This window comes from Pithys albifrons, chromosome 7 (assembly GCF_047495875.1).
Source record: "Pithys albifrons albifrons isolate INPA30051 chromosome 7, PitAlb_v1, whole genome shotgun sequence".
Classification (NCBI taxonomy): Eukaryota; Metazoa; Chordata; class Aves; order Passeriformes; family Thamnophilidae; genus Pithys; species Pithys albifrons.
In genome coordinates, this window is record NC_092464.1 from 14,593,945 (window position 1) to 14,615,126 (window position 21,182).

At 37.8% G+C, this 21,182-nt stretch overlaps 1 protein-coding gene across 13 annotated transcripts in view; it reads left to right on the forward strand.

The window, feature by feature from the left end:
• PARD3 (par-3 family cell polarity regulator) overlaps positions 1-21,182 on the forward strand; it is a 447,638-nt gene that overhangs the window by 261,921 nt on the left and 164,535 nt on the right. For all 13 annotated transcript variants that reach the window (XM_071559915.1, XM_071559924.1, XM_071559920.1 and 10 more), the window contains 3 exons: positions 6,768-6,956; positions 7,413-7,583; positions 18,501-18,651. In XM_071559915.1, the coding sequence (XP_071416016.1) occupies positions 6,768-6,956; positions 7,413-7,583; positions 18,501-18,651 (511 nt within the window). The remainder of the gene's footprint in view (positions 1-6,767; positions 6,957-7,412; positions 7,584-18,500; positions 18,652-21,182) is intronic.

Below are 21,182 nucleotides of genomic sequence, written 5' to 3' on the forward strand. Positions count from 1 at the left end.
ATCTAATCCCTTGGTTTTCACTTCTCTAGGATAAGCGACCTGTAAAGAAACTGGGTTAGAATTACAATCACATGTTTTTGGTTTAGAACATACAGTCAGAACACAAAGTTTTAGTAGGAACAACAGTTTGGAACAAGGTATGTTAGCCTGAAAAAGTACAGTCATTATGGTACCTGCAACTGACTAACCTTGGAGTGAAGTGCTGAGATGCAGAACCAACAGAATATATTTAGTGGTCTGATCAGTTTTTGAAATGTAGGATCTCATCTGCTTAAACCAATTTCTATGACAGCTCAGATCTGAGTGTTGGCATTAGGGAGAGTAATGTTAGCAATGGACTTCTTATAGACATAAATAACAAGCATGCGAGTGTACTTAAATATGGGGGTTTGCAGAGCTTTGGTTTCCATATTAAATGAAAATCATATGCTAGAATTTTTGTGCTTTGGAAAAACATTTATTTTTTTTCCTAAATTCTATTTTAATTCATCAAAGCCTTTAAACTGAAGACATTTTTGAATGTGGAACATCTTTTTCGATATTAAATTAAATCCTTAAAATGGACATAAAAGGAAATGCAATGAGCATGTTTTACAGTACTCTCATGAGCTAGCATTTCTGCCTTTAAATACATACCAAAGTTAATCCACATATAATATGTAAAAAAATTTTCCTTGATAGGATTAAGATTAAAGTAGACCACATTTTCCATAAAAATCTCAGTATTCAGATGTAGTTTTTGATATTTAGCAGCTGCTGTTTGATTTGAATGAGTGCAGTCTTTGCCAGATGTGACATATTAACTTCGCTAATACGAATAACAAGTCTCTGTATATGTGCAAATAAGATTCATTAGTGTTTATCTAACATATGGGGATATTAAAATATTTAATCTAGGAAGAGTTAGAAAAAGAAAGCAAGCATAAGAATTCTATTGTTTAGATGGCTTAAAGCCCTTGTATAACTTTATAACCCTGTAAGTAGACACTTCAAGTCTTCATAACCTGTAATGCAGCACGTTTGATTAAAAACACCACCAAAACAATAACAACAAAACCAAACCAAAACACAATAAAAGGTCTTGTATTTCAGAGGAAAACTGGGTGGGAGTGTGCATGCCACTATTGGAAGAGTAGGCAGGCTTTTCTCTGTCAGAGGTCCAGTTTTAAATCTGATTGAGTTGCTTTAGTTATATTTATCTTTCATACCTATCCATTTGCGGGATGCACCAGGTCTGTTATTTTTCACAAGGAGGGGCCTCAACTGACATTATAAAGGTGTGTTTCAGGCCACCTACATTGCTCTGTTTTCAGTACCTCCAGCAGTAATACATTACATTTTTTTAAGTACTAAGCATCACCCCCCACAAAACAGTTGTTGACCAAAGAAGCTGTTTTGGTTCCTTAGAACTGTTTGTTTCACATGTTCTGTGTTTGCATATGTGATGAAAGTGAGTCATCATCTTTTTGTGTACCTGAGTTTAGAAGGTGACCTGATATGACAGCAGTGTCACCCATTTTAAGTTGAATGACAAAACAGTTTGAGTCGTCTCTGATGTCAAGAATGTCTTTTCACAACAGCTAAGTGAAATTTCTTCTCTAGAATATATCATGCATCATTCTATTTTGTAATAATAATAATGAGACAAATTATATTAGTTTCCCAACGTATGTACTAATGACTTCTTAGTATTGTGGCTACCTTATGAAAAAGAAGAAAATAATGGATGCACATTAAAATCTTATAAAGACTGAAAATATCTCAGAAAAGGCTGTCATATTAGGTTGGAATTCCCCAGTTTTGTAACTAAATAACTGAACCTGGGATTTTGCAGTTTCCTGTAGTTTTACAGTCTGCACTTCCTAGACCTGGTGAATTCTTACATTCATGTGGCTTCAAACTCATCTTTCAAGAACTTCAGATTTTCCATCTGGATAAATTCTAAAGCAAAAAGACACATTTGTGAAGAAAATTGCTGATATATTAAAAAAAATAGTTTAACAGAGGCTAACAGGGCTGTAATGTTAGATGGCTGGACACAGCAAGATTTGAGGCAGCTGAATTGAGCAGTCAGTGGGGTCATTGGAGGTGTTAGTGTTTCTGCTGTAGTTACATAATTTATCATATGAATGTCTTCAGTGTGGTATATATATCTCTGTGTGTGTATATATATATATATTTAGAAGGGTGTGCTTGTATAGGCACATGTGTATAGCAGTGCCTACAAGAGCCTTGTAAGAGTTTTCACATACATGTTTTCATTAACTTGGAGATAGGTTATCCTTTAAGATGCAGAGCTTTATTGATTGCTTCTGTGAAAGGAAACAGGACCACATTTCTCTATACATAATGTCAAAGCAACAAGCTGGCAAGTTTTAGTGACTGAACAGCCTCTGAGAGGGCAGCATGTCTAAGCTTGCAAGAGAATGAACTTCACAGGAGAGAATGTAGCCAGATTTGTAGCTGCATTGAGTCAATTCAGATACTTGTCCAAGCTTGATTAAAAATTGCTTCCCTGGTTAGGTGGGAGGAGGGTTTTCTTTGCTGTTCAGTTTCTGGTTTCACCCATCTCATGCTGCTTACTCACCAGCTGAACCCTGGTGAGGTCCTGTAAAGGGAAGAAGTCCCAAGCAAGACTATGTAAAACATAAAAGAACAAGGAGGAGTTGCTCTTACTAGTATAATGAAAAAACTTACAGCACTCTTACTGTCAAGGTCTATTTTAATGTTTTTTATAAAATTAAATCAGATTTTGTGATCAGATCAGAAACCACTATTATGTAGAAGAGAAAAACAATTCCCCTTGTGTTTATCTTTTGGCTTTTTTAATCCTTGTATATATCAAAACACTGCCAGAAGTTTGGGCTAGTCAGGAAGTTTATCTTTAAATTTACATTGTATTTATGTTGTACTTAAAAGGTGAAAAATTTATCTCAAATGTCATGTAGCATAAATTGATGCTAAATATGAATTTGAAGCCAAAAAACATCACCTACGTATTTTATCACTAATCGAATTTTTATTACAAATTACATACTTGAGCAACTTCATTCATTCATCTGAAGTGATTTCAGATGACCTTTTCCTCGGCAGCCTCTGTCTGAACAGAATACTGTTCTGCTGTTAATTGTTTTGGACATAGTGTATGAAAAATCTTTAGAGAGTTAAATTTTGTTGTTCAGGGTTCAGAGTACATAATTTTGCTTGCATGTTTACTGCTGGCCTGTCAGAGTATATGAAGGAATAAATTTCTCCCACAGATCAGCTAATCATGAAAATAGTGTTGAGGTGTTTGATTGACACAGTGAAGCCGTTAATTTAGAGAGTATCAAGATCAAATGAAAGCTATTGCAATTAGGTAGTGATTGTGTTCTCAGTTGAAAATTTTTAATGCTGCATTTTAGATTTTTTTGCATTTTTTCTACTATCTCATCAATGTATTATAGAATTCCTATGATTTGTTACATTTAAATACTTAATTTTCAACACAATTTCAGTGCAAATTTTACTTTTTTATAATAGCTGTTATTACATTGTTTGGTGAGAGTCACTGTACATATAATGTTTCTGTACTCTAAAGGACTTTGAGGAAGAAAGGACTTGGTCATTCTGAGGTTTTGTTGGTATTTTGTTTTGGTTTTGTTTTTAGAACTTCAGTTCCAAATATTACGATAGCAGCCTAAAATCTTCCTGCTCATTTCTCTGTGAGTGGCTCCTTTTGGACATGCTTAAATGTTCTTTATTACTGAATGGTCCTGGTTTGTATGTATGAAGTTGTAGTCAATATATAATTTATAATAAGACTTTTTTTGATACCATATAGGGGTGCAAATGTTACAGTCAGTACTATCATATCCATAGTTCTTGAATGTTAATGGCTCAGTTTTCCTTGAAAGCCACATTTTTCACGTTTGTTCTCTCTATTACTTTCTCTTTTTAAAATGTACATTCGAGCAGATGATACTGAAAGATGATACACCGATTCTAGAGGATGAAAAGCTTCTCATGTCCCTAAAATTGACACAGATGTGGTGGTGAAGCAAGTTTGCTTAGTTAAGAAAAACTGTACATACCCTATGAAGTGTCTCATGAAATTTAGCCATAGAGCACTAATGATAATTATCTTCCTTGGATGAATTGAGTAATTTTCTCATGCCTTCAATACTTGTGATGATGTGCTGAGGCTGCTGTTCCTCATTTTGTCATGAGCATGATCTACTCACTCATGTGCACCTTCTAAGGAGTAGTTTACTCCAGGTTTTGGCTTTAAATTTCACCTTCTCACTCAGGTGTCTGTAGCCTGATATTGACTTATTTCCTTATTCAAGATTGCAGGAAACAAGCAGGCATAAGCCTTACATTACAAACAGTGCTGAGCTGATAATGCACCTCTTTGGTCTTGCTGAAGAGAAGGCCATTAGCCAAGTCCTTGGGGATGCTTTGAGCTGTCCATTCCATTTCACCCTTTGGCATATAGAAGTACACCCAACAGGTTGTGCAAGTGAGCAGTTTAGTTCTCTGCCCTGGAATGGAGTTTGCCTGAAGTTATGGCAGATTTTTTTTAAGATCAGAGAGTATTAGAGGAGGAGGGGAATTGATTCTAATTTATGTTAACAGTAGTAAAATAAAAATTCAATAAGCGTATATACTTCCTTGGATTAGCCATATATCCTAACTTGGCTTTATCTCTCTTTTGACTCACAAGCTTTTACTTCTACTACTGTTTATTAAGGAATATGAAAGTGATCAGTGTTACAGAAACTAAAAGGTAACCTGCATCTGTCTCAGATTGTTTTATTCTGCAGCCTCTTGACAAAAGATAGATTCAAATGTATGCTGGAACCACTGCTTCTGTGAGCCAAGCAGGACAATTAGGGTTGTAATTGTCCCAAAATTTGGGAAACATGTTTTAGCTCCTGTATGTTTCAGTGGGCATCTTTCCATTCCTGATCATGCTGTTTTGTGTGGCCAAGAGATGTGTTTGGATAATGGGATTCATAAGCAAGGCAGCTATTGCAGTTGCATAGGGGATGTAAGTTCTTCGTTGTTTTTGTTGTTTGTTTTGGTTTTCTTTAATTGATGAACCATTAAACAAGAGGAGGTTCTAGTGCAAAGGGAAGGGCTGGTGAACACATTAAGGTTCATGCTTTTAACAGAGTGGGAAAAGACAGAGCTCCTGTTTTTCTTCCCTTGGCTGTTGCAGCTTTCTCAGCAGTCTGACTGCCTTCCCATGTGACATTTTCACACTGCATTTCTAGGTCAGTGGTGACACAACTAACATGCTTGTGCCCAAATTGATAATCTCAGTCTGCTGTACTCCACATGGCTTTCACATCTATCTTTGCCATGGTCTGTGTTTGGATTTCAGAAGAGCCTGTCAGCTTTGCATTTCCTAGTCTTAAGAAACAGGCGCAGCTGAGCAGGCACATGTTAACTTCTCATATGTCTTCTCACTCATATGAATGAGCTTTGCAAATATATCTGTGACGTGGGAATAGTTGGTGTAAAATCAGTGTCAGTAAGTGAGGTGACATATTTGCTAAGATTATAAAAATTTGGTCAGATTAATTCTTCCAGAGAAGAACTGCTGGTGTTGGACATTAATGTGCACCTTCTGGTGGATGTTCTCTTAGTCTTTCTCCTTCATGTGAGTTAGAAAAAACCAGCACAGTTGGGTTCATGAGCATCTTTTTGCCTTTAAAAACATGCCCGTTTTCTGTCATTGATGAAGTTATAACCAAAAATGGTTATAATCTCTTAATTAGAACTGAAGAGGGTCAAAGACAAGTGGATAGTATCTGGTGCAAGGAAAAGGGGTGGTGAGCAGCCTGTCACTCCCATTCCTCGCTTTTGGTAGCAGTCTCTTGTGCATGAGCATGCTCCTCAGGGTGTGACCACTTCCATTCCATGCTGTTGTGCCCATGCTGCTGCCCCATGAGTGTCACTGCTCTGTGGGGACACTGCAAGGTCCATGGTCCCATCCTGCTGCCACCCTGAGTTCTCCAGGAGGTGAAGCGAGAGGTGTGTCACCTGTGCTTTCATGGCTTTTGGAAGCATGGAAGGGTGTCATTGAGCAGCTCCTTGCTGGGGGCAAGGCTTGGGACTACAATTCCAGGTGTTGAAAACCTGGAATTGTCCCAGTCAGGCTAAAAGTGGGTGTGAAGGGCAGCAAAGATCCAAAGAGGTGGATAAGAGGACAGAGGTGAAGGGCAGTGCTGGGAAAGACAGGAAAGTTGGTATGCAGAGCTGGATGTGTTGCTAAGCCTGGCAATGACAGAGAGATGTGTTGTTGCAGATCTCAGCTGTATAATTTTCTGTTTCTCCTAACACAGCTAGTTTTAAACAAAATGTGGTGAATGAATAATCTGTGAATTTAATTTCCTTTCACTCAGTTTCTCCTATAACTGCAAAAATTCTGTAGGTTTGCAAGTAAGAAAATATTTCTGATACAGCTCTCTTATGGCTAATGAAATAACAGCTTACATGTGAGTTGGTATTGATGGCAGATTCAGTAATGACATGTGATTCAATTACTTTACTAGAGAGAGAAGCACTTAGACACAAATGTAAGATATTTCTGAAGCCAGGCATCAGCTGGAGGTGATTGAAAATACACTATTTCTGTACATTTCTTCACATAATTACTGTGGAAAATATTGTGGCATTGTAGTTAAAAGCAGAGAGTTTTTAATGCTAATAGCTGTAGAGGGAAGAGAATTCCCAAAGAGAAATGCTATTCTATAATCCCATGCTAATCTCCCCAACAGAAAGCAGAAGAAGAGGAGCTTGTCCTCACACCTGATGGCACCAGGGAATTCCTGACATTTGAAGTTCCACTGAATGACTCTGGATCAGCTGGACTTGGTGTGAGCGTAAAAGGTAACCGGTCAAAAGAAAACCACGCCGACTTAGGAATCTTCGTGAAGTCCATTATTAATGGTGGAGCAGCATCTAAGGTAAGAGGGGACATCTGTGTGCTTGGCCTCCCTCAGTTTTCCATAATAAGACTGTTTTGAAAATAACCGGAGATTGAAGAAGAATTAGATTGCTTTATAACTAGCTTTCTCCAATTATATCATCAGAGGGAACATTTAGATTTCTACTCACATGTTTGCACGTCCCAAGATTTAAACAGCCCTAACAGTATCTCGGGAAGGAACAAGCTATCTCTGGTACAGTCCAATTAGTATGCCGTTTGAGCAAACAGGTATGATAATAGTTTGCAGTGCAAATCTATAATTGGAATAGACATTTCCTACAGTGGAAGCTATTATTCCCATGTTCATTTGGCCATAAACTCTTAGGACTAAGCATAGTTGGTTGATTATTTTTCTTTTGTTTTTTTCCTCTCCTCAGCAGACTAAACTTTTTTGCATGTTTTATGTAACCATCTGTAATTTTTCCTTTTCCAGGATGGCAGGCTTCGAGTAAACGATCAACTAATAGCAGTTAATGGAGAATCCTTATTGGGCAAAACAAATCAAGATGCTATGGAAACCTTAAGGAGGTCTATGTCCACTGAAGGAAACAAACGGGGAATGATTCAGCTTATTGTGGCGAGGCGAATAAGTAAATGCAATGAGGTAATAAACTTTTGATATAGGGATTGGGAGTTCTCACTTCTAAGGTATTTGTGTTTACAGGAGATGTCAGGTTTCCTCTGAGATTTAAAAATAATATTTGAGAATCTAAAGAGAGAGAGAATTACAAAATGATCTGAATTTCAGTGTTAGACATGCTAACGTTATTATTGATCAATAAAGCTTTTCTTTTGAGTATTTTTGTCAATGAAAAACAGGAAACAAAAAATAAAACTATATTGATTTTGTAATTGGATCCCATTGTTTATGTGATTCTTTTTCCTTGAAGTTTTTTATGGAAGTCTATTAAATCTTTCATTTATAGACTTTGTGTTAACTGATTTGTTTCTTTGTCACTTTCAGATTTTTAATTAGGTGTAGAGCTCTAATATTTCATTACTATTTTATCTAAGCAATTAAACTTTTCATGTAAATATTCTTCAAAACTTGTTACAAATAATTCTGTCATTTTGGATTTTAACTATGTTGTGTCTTGGCCTTACTTGCAGGAAAGTATAAAATACTGGATTCAGGGTGAAGTGGTGATTCTTTTCCTGCCTGTTTGCAACTTCTGTCTTCTCCAGTGCAATGTTAATGTGTTGATGTTTTGAAACTTATTGATGGCTTCCAATAGTTTATATTTTATTTAATGTAAATAATCCTATATACTGGGAATATGTGGACATATGATACTGAGAAGGATTGCAGATGTTGTGGAGGGCTGAATCAGACTTCTCAGAATGATTTTAACAAATTGAACAAATGCACTGAGTTAAATAGGGTACGGTTGAATGACGGGTCAGAGAACCATCTGTTCTTAAGACATCTAAAAAAGTCAATTCTTTCATTCTTGTTAACACCAGTAAGGTCTTATTGAGAACATTACTTCTTGATCATCATGCTTCAAAAATGTTGCATACAGATTGGTTTAGTATTGCTGCTCCTGCCTGGGGGAAAAAATAGTTTGTTTTTTAAAGCATAAAACCGATCTTTGAAAATTTCAGTCCACAGTGTGTTATAAAATCATGTTGAAAAGACAGTAGCCTCTCTAAAAGTATTAAGCTCCTCTTGATTAACTGCTTATACACAGCTTTTATAAACACACATGGGTTTACATACACACACTGCTAGACAGACAGCTTGAATGCACATGGTTTCTCACTTAGTGTTGGAGGAATTCTGACCTTTTCATATGTGGTGATGTCCTGTTCTTTCCCTAATTTTGAACTTGAATGTCAGACTGTCATTTGGAGACTGCTCCTTATTTCTGCACAATTTCAGAAGCTTATTGTGTTACTACATAAAAAGAGTGAAATGTTTTAGACTATTTCTGCGTTTAGCATAATTTTTTTCTATAAGGATATAGAATATGTTCCCTTTTCTCCTGGTGAAAGTCTTCTAGATTGAATTTATCGAGACAGTGTTTGTAAACATGATGGAGAAAATCCATCAGTGATGAACCAAAGACGTTTCTCCCTAAATCTGATAGAATTTTTATTCACTCAAGTTAAGAAACAGTTTGGTGCCCTATATCTGCTTGACATTTAGTATGATTTATTTTGCCAAAACCAGCACTGCTAAGCCTGCAGTATGTGTGCTCCAAGATGAAATAACTGATTTTGGAACCAGATTTAGATACAATGAAAGGTATCTGCACAAGGGCAGGATAGGGAGCTCTGTCTCTGCCTCCTTTACAGTTTTTTGTGCATTTTCCCAACTCCTTCAGAAGCTGGTGAGATGGGCCATAAGGACTAGGGAAAGTGATGATATGCCATTATTGCTCTAGTGATCATCTATACAAAATAATTTCTGTAAGCAGTTTTTCTCAGGAATTACTGCTTTCATCACAGTCATCCAAAGGAAATACAATGTCAATACTGTTTGCATATTTTAATATGATGAAAGGACTTATTAAAGTTGTTTACCTGCTGAGCTGGCAGTATACAAGAAGCCACTTTTCTGAAAGTCTTTCAATACCCAGACTTGAATGAAATGAAAAGAGAATTTTTTTCTTGACATGTTGCAATTAAACCCTACTTCCTCCTTCAAGAATGTGATGGATTTAAACTTTAGATATTATTATGCTGATATAATACTGATAAAAATGTGATGTTATTCCTGTTTTTTTATTGCATGAATATCATATATGAATATGGTATTCAGTCAGCTTAGTCTCTGAGTAACAGCAGCACTGCAGGAGTGAGCACTGCAGTGGCATTGAATTCCCTTTTACATGGAGCATCAGGCACTGGCCATGTCTGGCTGCCTTGGCTGTATTATGCTTAATTCAGCAACACAGATTAATTAGATAAGCTGGTACATGAGTTGTCCCCCTAGAACATTCCTGTAATTGCCACCAGCAAAGCTTTTTTGTATTAGAACACAAAAGAAATGGCATTTGGCTGGCAAAAACTTAATAAATCTTAATAAATCTTAATAAATCTTAATAAATCTTACCTTTTACCACCATAGAACAGAGTCATTTGGATTGGAAAAGACCTCAGAGATCATTGACTCCAACCATTAACCCAGCACTGCCAAGTGAACCACTAAACTTAAGTACCACATCTCCACATCTTTGAAGACGTGCAGGAATGGTGCCTCAACCACTTCCCTGGGCAGCCTGTTCCAAAGCTTGACCACACTTTCCAGGAAGAATCTTTTCCTGATTTTCAGTCTAAACCTTCCATGGCACAACTTGAGGCCATTTCCTCTTGTTCTATCACTTTTTTGAGAGAGAGAGAGAGAGAGAGAGAAGAGACTGACCACCACCTGTCTACAACATCCTTTCAGGCAGTGGTAGAAACTGTTACGGTTTTTCCTCAGACTCCTCTTTTCTCCGGGCTAAAACACCTCAGCTCCTCAGGAATGGGGATTTACTGCTTTTATTAAAGACAAAAAGAAATGTTTACCTTTTGAGGAAGTATTTCCTTGGTGTTTTCTATGCTTTTCTCTTTTTGTTCTCCAAAGGAGTCACCATAAAACAAGAGCAGCAACAAAAACGGTCATGTTCAACTGATTTCTTTTCTTTCTTGACTTGGCATCGTATGTACCCACTTTATGGACAGAAATAGAGCTCTGTTTCTTGTTAGTCTGGCTGAACCACAGCTGAGTGGAACTGGCTCAGTTACATTGCCTTTTCTTTGTCACCTCGAGCAGTGTTCCTTCTGCTCCCTCGCAGTGCATGGTCAGTCCTGTGTCACGGTCCAATGACAGACTCAGCCCCTGGGATACCCTGCCGTGCCATGGAGCAGCCACAAGTGTCTGTAAAGGGAAGTTTGTACAAGGGTTGATAATATCAGTTAAAAACAGTTGTGCTAAACATCTGGATTATAAAATCTAAATGATTAAAAAAAATAACAGCAAAAAGACCAAAAAACACCCAAGCCTTTTTTTCCCTGGCTTCAAGTCCATTAATTGTTTTGCGTTTGCAAACTCAAACTGACTTCTTTGAGATAGATGGGCTATACAATCTGCTTCTTTCTTCAATTAAACTGAGGTTGAATTGGATTTTAAGAAAGTTAATGATATGAATACAGTTCTTTTGGTTTTAATATTGATTTTCATAATCAGTCTTAAGAGTTACAGGGGAGGGAGGATTCATTTGTCAGCATGGTTCTGCAGATTGTCATTTCTGGTGTTTCAATTTAGACTAGGACTTTCGTGGGGTTTTTCTATTTTGGTTGCTGTTTAGAAGAGAGGGACAGCTCAACTCCTATCCTGAGTTTAGAGAGGCAGACACAGTTGCTTCTGATCTGCTGCAGAGGATTTGTCTGTGTCAGAAAGCTTTCTTTGGCTTCTTGAACATGAAACTGTTTCAAAAATCTGTGAATTGACCCTGATACTGCTTTTCCATGCCAGCATTATTCTCAAACAGCTTCACAAGTTCTAATGTTGTAGACTAAACCTCCAGAGCAATTATAGTAACAATAAAAATGTACATAAACACCGTAAGAGTATTATCTTGTCTTCAGAGAGACAGGGAGGAGATCATTTATGTCATCACCACTTCCATAACTGTAAACTCAAAAGAGACCACAAGCTTCCCAGAAGACAAAGACAGTTTTATGCTGTTGTGGTTTTGTTGAACTGAAGATTTGCCTGTAGAAAAAAATTTCATTGACTTACCAGGAGATAGCATGTAATCCATGCAGGGTTTCAAGTGAATTATCTTGTAGTAAATATTGATATAAGCATGGAGTGAGTGGTAGTTATGAATGAACTTCAAACCAAAGCTGTGTATCTGTTTTTCTCCTGTTTGTGTTATGTCTATAGAAAGCATGGGAATACAGTTAATTTTGCAAGCTGCACAACTACAAACCTTTCAAAACTTTATTTAATAACTCAGCCACTCCAGACAAAGTCACACAGTGAATATTTGATGGATGTTGTTAGATTACTGTAACGAAAACATCTAATTGAGAATGTGGCTAAATCTAAGATTCACTTGCCCCCTTTTCAAAAAAGTGAAATATGCTGTTCTATTCTATGCTTTCAGCTTTCAGCCTTGTGTGTTGACTCAACAACTTTGCTGTTTAAACACAGAGAGACTCCTTAAGATACATTTTCAAAGCTGTGCAAACAGTGTCAAAAAAGGGAGAATAACAATAATATTGACAATATTCATGTACAGCCAGTATTGAACACCTCAGTTTTCAGAAGGTGACCATCAGCTCTTTAGATCTTTTACTCAGAGTTGACATTTTTTAAATTGCTCTGATTTAAGGAGAAACACTGGAGCTCCTTGTGCCATGTTCTGTTAATTAGTGATATTATTATGATTAGCCTGTATGGGCAAACAGCTGCTTGCTGTACTGCCAGAATGCATTCACAGCACTCAGACATGTCTGTCAGGCAGATCCGTGCAGCTGGTGGCTATGTGCCAATTCAAGAATATAAAGGTAATTGTTACTTTTGGAATTCTGTGCTTTTCAGTCCTGCAATGTGGACAGCTTAGAGGCACAGATTGCTGGTCTGCACTCTGTTCATGTCACATCCAGGCAGCACTTGTCTGCCATTAAGAGAGAGCATCACCATTTTCCTCAGAAGAAAAATTTTAAGGGTTTTTTCTTGTCTCTTTTTTTTCTGACAGAATTAATGCCTTGCCAAACCCTCCTGAAATGAAGGTTTGCAAATGATTTGCAGATCCCCAAATTTCTTTATGTATTCCTGTTCATCTTTTGCTCCAGTTGAAAACGAGCAAACCATAAAACAGAGAAAGAGTCGTGATTCTAGACCATATAAGGACCTCATCAACTGTTTAAATAAATTGACTGGTAAACAGATGAGTGAGGAACACTTCACAAATGAGTGGTTTCATTGTAAAAGAAAGAAGCAAGCATCCTTTATTTTCCCCGATATGTGTGGAAGTATAAAATATTCAGCCTAATTTTTTCCTGCATGCATCACTTAGTTACCTACTTTGAAATTTATATGACAGGTTTGTTTTTTTTCTTTCTCACTAGATTAGTCTTGTGGTGACCTTTAGAATTTAACTATCAAAAGTATTTAGCATCTTCTCCAAACACAATGTTTCACTGTTTCCTCCCATCTCCAAGTCATTGATAAAGTTGTTTATCATCTTGAGCTGTTCCCAGCTCTTCTCCATCCTGAAGCTCAAACTTTGTGTCCAGTCCTTTAGCCAGTTTTAAACCCTGAAAATGAAAACTTAGTCCAGTCCCATGAAATTTTGTTTCTTTAATGTCTTTGATATATATCACGTCCATTTCACTGCCTGAAAGCTCAGAGGTCAGGATTTCCCCATGGACTTGTGCCTTCTCTGTGGACCCATATCTGTCATGCTCAGTGATCTTACTCTTTATTGTAGATGCCACCATTGCATTTGGAAGGAAGTCAGACACCTGGTCTGTAGTACCCAAGATCCCCTCTAGATATACCAATCCTCTGGCACTATGCCTGTTCTCAAGAGTATGTTGACTGTTTTAGCCAGCAGTAATGAAACTTCATATTTGAGTTTCTTCAGGGCCTATGGGAGAAAGTCATCCAACCAGGGGGATGTGTAAACTCCTCACCTGCCCATTTGTTCTAGTTTATTTTCACCTGCCTGATCTCACTCCTATCCTAATTTGCTGCAAGAATGGGGTTAAGTGTGGAAATCTCCTCAATATCTTCAGCAGTAAAGAATGAGGCACAGAAATCATTGAACTTCTCTACTACAGACTTGTCCTTTGGTGCACCTTTCTGTCTTGCCATTAGGGAGTCCATCTGATTCTGAGTGTACTTTCTTATGTCTGATGTCCTTGGTGAACCTTTTACCCTCAGTGGGAGTGTCTTCTGAAGGAAGTTGTTAAGAAAATGTGTACATGGATTTTTATTTTGTAGTATTTTTTGTCTTCTGTTCTGCCCTTCTGTCTATACCCATTTATTTTGATTTAAATTTTTGTCCTTTATATGTTTTCTATCCTTATATCAACTTACAAGCTGTATCTTGGCCCAGGTTCCTCCCCATAACCTACATTTTGCAAAGCTGTGGGTGTTCCATCATATAATTCTGAAGGCATTTTCCCCCCTCCTCTTTTGTTTTAACATTGCCAGAATAAGAATGCAGTATTGCTTATAAACACCGTACTAAATTTACATACAGCAGTGTAGGATGGTCCATGTAAGTCAAATCTGAACCTATTACTGGGTATTTGCCTACATTTTAGCAACTGGCAAAGCCTATCCCTCATACAGGATCCCAACTTGGGTGGTAACAAAGAGAACTATATTTAATATTCGTAGTAGTATTTTAAAAGTATCTCTGTTGAAAAAGGAAGCTGAAGCATTTTGGACATCTTAACGACATTACACAGATAAGAAAGTTAAAGCCTGGAGAATAATTCTGTGTGGCAGAAAGAGCTTCAGTACCCTGGATGCTATGTAATATATAGCAAATTTGTATACTGGCTTCTTTAAAATCCATAATGCTTGCATGCCTATATTTGGAGAATTAACTTTCTGTAGAAAAAAGGGAGTCTGATTGCTGGGTTTTTTCTTTCTTAAAAAAAAAAAGGGTTTGTTTATGCTTTGACTATTTTGGCAATATTCTTGTGCATAAACTTTTTTCATATTTATGTGCATAACTTCAGATAGGATGGATGGTGGTGTTTAAGTAAAAAGGAACGCATTATTTGTCCTTTTATCATTTAGATAAACAGCAGCTGGGCTAGTTAGTACAGACAGCACTTTAGCAAGCAGCTGGTTCTTATCTGAATGACAAAAGGCCAGGGTAGAGACTGTTTAACTAAAAAAAATTAAAATCTTGATTCTATTTTTATTCTAAGAGAATGAAGAGAAAAGGAGCTACAAGGAATCTATGGCATGGGAGGTTTTGTTGCAATTTTAGGAGTATGATCTTCATAGATCAGCACAACTCTCTTCAATCTAGAGAGAAGAAGGGTCAGGGGGATCTTAACAGTCAGTGTCTATAGATACCTGATGGGAGTAATAAGGAAGACTGATTGCAGCCTCTTCTCAGGGCTGCCCAGTGCCAGGACAAGAAACAACAGGCACAAACAGACATACAAGAAATTTGTTTATACATAAGAAAGAAATTTTCTTCTTAGAGGTGAAACAGACACAACTTGCTCTTGCTAACCTTGCTTTGAGCAAAGCTGGACTAGATAATCTCTAGTGGTTTCATCCAACCTCAACTGGTCTGTGACTCTGAACTGTCACACCAAGGACTGCCCCAGCCAGAGGCAGCTATTGGTAGTGGCCAATTGCTGCCTGATTTCTTGTCAGGCCTTTAATGAAGTTAGGAATTCATACAACTTTGTTTATATCACCTACTCTTTTATCAGTTAATCCATTAAATTATACCTAATAGCACTGGGACTGCATAGAGAAGGAACTGGAACGTGTAATTCAAGACCTTTACTAGAAATACATCAGGAAGAACTAATCTGTTTGAACACAGTCTTGCTTAGGACTGTTGGTCTTTTTGTCTTGCCCACAACACAGTTTTCAAATTGTGTGGTTTTATCTTACACAAACTTTCTGTTAACAATGTAAGGAAAAGAAGGAAAATACTTCTTTTTATGAAAGCCACTTGCCTAATTTTTGTTATTTTATAAAAGACATGTATCTTTTGTAAAATATTTGTGTAGATTGCTGTTGATGCCTTTGTTTAAACCCATCTTTTGATGTGCTAATTAGAAATGGAAAGGTTTTCTCTATGGAAACTTTAAAATAGGTGATTCATTTTACAAAACATGGCCATCTAAACACAACACTTCTGCTATTTCTTTTATTTACCTACTGTATTACAAGAAGTTAATTTCTATGTATTTCTCTGATTCAGAACAATCTTCTTATCAGTACCTTTCTGAAAATCTGTTGAGATCTTTCTACAAATTAGTTTGAAATTGATGGGTTGTCACATAAAGAAGGACTGTGCGATATGGCTCACTAAAAGCTGGACGCTTGTTACATAAAGTCATCAATATAGCACTGAGAGAATAAATCCCAAAGGACTTTGATATTTTCACACCTTATTTATAGGCAGTGAAATAAAGGATAGTTCATAATTTAATGCCCTTATCACACAAGTTTAAGCTCTCAAGCAGTCTAGTGTTGCTATGCTCTTTTTTTCTTAGATTGTTTCAGAATTTAACATTTCTCTTCAACTTTGCCTTAGATTCCTTTATAACAGAGGCTACAAATATTGTTTAATTTACTTTTCAGTAAAGCTGTCAGTTGTAATCTGCAATTTAAAAAAACTAATAGAACAAATCCTCATTTCACAATTTAAACCTTATTGAGTCTAATTCACTTGCATTGCAAGTTTATTATTCTCCTGCAGCTTGACGTGCCTCCAATTGTAATTGTGTTGACCCTCCGATGCAGTAAATCTCCCCAGTGCTTATCAAACTGGGAGAGATAAGTGTACAATTTGGAACTTCATTAAATATCTCATTTATATTAAACAGATGATGGCTTTGAACAGAAATAATAATTTTTACAGAGCCTGCAACCTCCCGATCGTGGTCTCCTCAACTGCAATGTGGCATTCCACAAACCTCCGCCCCTCGGTGTACCGGGCGTCCCGCCAGCACCCACATGTCAGAAGTCATCAGTCCATCGGGCTGACTTCAAAGCCTCTACTGGGGAGGCCATAGCCGAGTGCCTTGTAGCCCTTTAAGCAGACTTTTAAAAGTCTTTCATAGCATACATTTCTTAGTCATCTGGGAATTGTGGATGGAGTGATTAATAATGGGCAGCCGTTTTTCAAGAAGAAAAAAATCAATCAACAAACATGTTGCTTGTTACTGTAATTCCTGAAACTATGAACTTCTCCTCTCATGCTCATTTGGAGGCCAGTACTTGGAATAATCATTCCCAGTGGCTTCAAATAGTTTGCAGTGTGCTCAGTTTCTTTCACTGCCTGGTCCCTACTGTATTTGAATACATATGAAATAAATGCCATGGGATTTGCGTAAGGACATTGATTTCGAAATTCAGCTGTATGCAGCAATATGAAGAGGTGCTAATGCTTTGATATGTGAGTTCATATTACTTACCTGGAAAATGCATCTATTTTTTTAATACTTGTTCTTTTTTAATAGAGCTAAATTCAGTTCTCGATTTTAAGGTGAATTGCTTTAATGGTCTCGGCACATTACTGAGAGGCCAGCAGGGTGCTAGAGCCCAGGTGAACCAAGTGCTTCAGGGGCAGGGAGGCTGGATGGTGTAAGGATTGAGCCACGGTGTGGGGAGTCTCTTGTCTCTGCAGGGAGAAACTGAACCCTGGCAAATTGGGCATCCACACTGCCCTGTGAGTGCACAGGTGCTTGTTCTCATTCCCAGAGGCTGTGTTGACAGCAGAGCTGCCTGTGGCTGATGGGATTGCTAAACCCAGCTAGATGATTATCAAATTGTTTTGCCTACCATGGGTGCTGCTTTCTCCTGAGCTCTCATTCTCTGGGGCTCACTAAGGAAAACTTGATATTTTCCTCTCTTTTTGAAAAATCTGGACCATTTATATAGGAAAACAAGGGATGGCCAGCCTCAGCAAGCAAAGGCTGAGCTGGGAAGTCACTCAGAGAAGTCTTCTGAAGGAGAGCAGCTCGGGTGGGCAGATGGCTGTACATGCAGTCTTTTCCCCTGTGCACATGGCCAAGCAGCCCATCTCCATCACTTCTTCCAGCACATACTTCAACTTGTCTTGTGATGGCCTGGAGAGTCCGGCTGCAGTTGTGGTGGGCAGGGACCTGGCAGTTTCAGGGGTTTGAGAGCTGGAGTGGAGGATACTCCAGGTCTTGCCATTTCTGCTTTTTGTGTCTATGCCTGGATGAAGTGTGTGAGATCTCTTTAGTCTGCATCCAGGAAAGGCAGAGCAAAGAATTCAAGTAGCAAAAAAGTTACAGTGAAGTTTGACAACTTTTTGTTTTTCTTTTCCCTTCTACAAAACTCTTAAATGTTTCTGCATTGGTGCTAATATGAGTGGCGGTGTTTCCTGGGGTTTCCATGATAATTACATTTGAAAGTGAGTTGCATCACTTTTGCACCAACAGCCAATTCCAAATAGGAGTTACCATTCCACGCTCCTGTCAGTGACTTTGTTGTGTCCAGCTGTCAGTGTGGGGAAGGTGGCTCAGCTGTCTATTGATGGCATTGAAAATAGCCCAAACTGTCTGTTTAAGAAATTATCCAGCAAAGACACACCAAAATGGAAAGGGAATTTTCCACCAATTTTCTGCTGAAGGATTTGAAATTTGACAGGCACCATGGGGGGTACAATGTAAAGGGGTTAGAAAGTTGGTCATTAAGCAGAGCTGTCATTGCAAATTATCTTTACCCAGGGTGAGAACTTCTAGCTCATTTGGTGCTCAGACAGGTCTAGGCCTTAGGCAATTTGTTAAGTTCCCCCATGTGGCTAAATGGACCTTGGGCGCTAATTTTCCCCTCTCTGTGCAGTTGGAATCACCTGGGAGCCCCTCCGGGCCTGAGCTGCCCATAGAGACTCTGCTGGAAGACCGGGAGCGGAGGATTTCCCACTCCCTCTATGGCGGGATCGAGGGTCTCAGTGAGTCGCCCACAAAGAACGTGACACTGAGTAGGATAATGGGTGAGTCAAAGCAGCTCTGCTAAGCAGGGCATGGTTTTATTCCTCTCTGTGATTCATTGAAGGGCCATTGATGCATTATGTGGGGATCGGGGAACACTGATGTTGCACTGGCCAACTTAAAACGTCCTTAAAAATTGTTCCCCACAAGCCTTCTGGATAGTTGATGTAAGAAAGTAAGTAAAGTGGAATTCTAAAGTGAGTTTTGTATCCTATGACAGGTGACAGAACAAATAGCAGCAGCATTTAACATGGTTTCTCGATTTCTGGTTTGAGACAATAAATTATTGGTTGGTCTAGGCTCCGTGTTGAGTCTTCAATCGCATCAAAATCAGTGACTCATGGGAATTTATGATTTTTTCTCATCATTTCTTCTCTTTCAGTCCTACTAAAATACAAAAATAAATAAGGCAAACTTGCATCCATTTATGCTTATTCGGGCATTTCATTAATTTGTTTGAATTTTTTTTTCAGAACACCAATTTTAAAACCTCATAACTAATTTTAAGCATCCCATGTGTAGATTCTGTGCCATACCATCTGCACGGTCCCAGTGGATAATGAGGTTATTAGTGGTTGCTCTGCGGCAATTCAACTTCCAATGTGCAGAGCTAGGTAATAAAGACTTGCCTTGCTACAGGAGTGGTTGGATTTACCGACTAGAATGGGATTAGTTTGAAAGGATTTTCAAATTTAAACACAAAAAGCAGCTTGATGAAAATAGCACCTGACAGAAGATGAGACGACTGCTTGCTTGAGTTGCAAGTTTTAAACAGAAGAGGAGGCCATTAAATCTGAGATTTTTTTTAGTGGTTTATATACACAGAATATATTAGAAGATGCTGCTATAAGCTTGATATGAAGCACTGCTGAACTTAGTTTTTAATTGCTTTAGATCAATTTTCAGCCTTAGAGAATTAAAGTCTACCGCATAGGCTTTTTCCATTAAACAGTTTGTGTATATTTTTCACTCTGTTTTGGGATGTTGGGTCCCCCTCTCCCCCCTTTTTTTTTTAATTTTTGTATTTTGGGGGTTAAATTTCCTTGGTAGTAGCAGAATAAGGCTGTTCTTAAACTGTCTGAAAATCCACAAGTTTGCTATTTAGGGTATTTCTTTCATTAAGTCTTTTGTCTTTTTTTCTACATTTGGGCAACAATAATTGGAAACAAATATTCTGTTCTATTGCATTTCATTTTGTGCAGCTCAGAATTAAAATTGTGTACATGAAAACCAAGGAAGTGTGAAACCTTGTCACCCGAAGTCATATGCTCTTAAAGAGAAACATTCAGAAAAACCCTTTTTATTTGTCAACAAATTTAAGGAGTGATAAAATAATTTGAAGTCTCTAGCACTACCATAGAAAAGACTAGTTCTTGTGGTGTCAAGGCTTTAGATTAGACATTTGCAAAGCACTACCTTCTGCTTTTTCCATCAGTGCTGCAGAGGATTTATACACAGAGCTCATATAAGCATTAACAAGTTATCGCTAAAACACCTTGTCCATTGATGGGAGAAGAAACTGAGAGAGTCTGTTGCATGTGTGTCAGCAATGCACTGTACTTCCACATCAAAGGAAAGCAGGACTTGCTGTGCCAAATTGAACTAGCAGTTCATCAGTCTGGTATCATCCCTTTGGCAGTAGCCAGTCACTGATGTTTCAACAAAAGAAAAAAGTCTTTCCAAAGCTATTAAAATCTAATGCTTTTAGATACCTTTGCATTGTAAATAGCAGGGAAAAAAGCCTGTCCTGCATTTTCTAAGTTTTTTTCCAACATGAAGTTCAGGTTTTGGTTTCCTGTGAATCATCATTTTTCTGTACGGTTTTCAGGAACCAGAAACTATGTAGAAAATTAGATGTTGTGACTTAAATCCATTGATGCTTTAGTGGAAGCATGTGGAAAATCAAATTGTACCTGAACCCCATAGTAAATGTGATCTAGTGGAGCGTAACTGAAAACTGGTATTGCCAGGGCTGGACTGTTTCCTTCTGCAGTCACAGCAGCTTCACAGAACTGTCATGTTTAAACCCAGTTTTTAAGGAAACAGTTAGTTTTGTAATGGGCTAATTTTTCTGAATTAATCAGTACCAGTAAGTTAAAACTACAATGTTCATAATCTTTTGTGGTATTACTGAATGCAAGTTTTCTTGCAGTGCCAAACAACAGAGAAGTTATTATTACCTATTAGAAGAGATACATGCAGTTGCTTTTTTCAGAATAGCTAACATTTGTAAGTATGCAGTGGCATTCCTGTCCTTTAAGCATCGATAATGAGAAAAAACTCAGGGCTTTTTTTATTTTCTTGAGACTGTTTTATGTTGCACAACTCTTCCAGAGCTATCTTCCTCTCTTGAAAATTGGCCTAAAAGTGAGGATTACTCCTAAGAACAATCTAGGTGAGGAAGACTGGAGGTCTATACCTTCCCATGCTAGTCCTGACCATGAAAACAAAGTGCTTTATGAAAAGTCCTGTATGAAAAAGGACTGCTTTATGCAGTGATGGTTCCCTTGAGTATACTCCCCATATGAAGAAG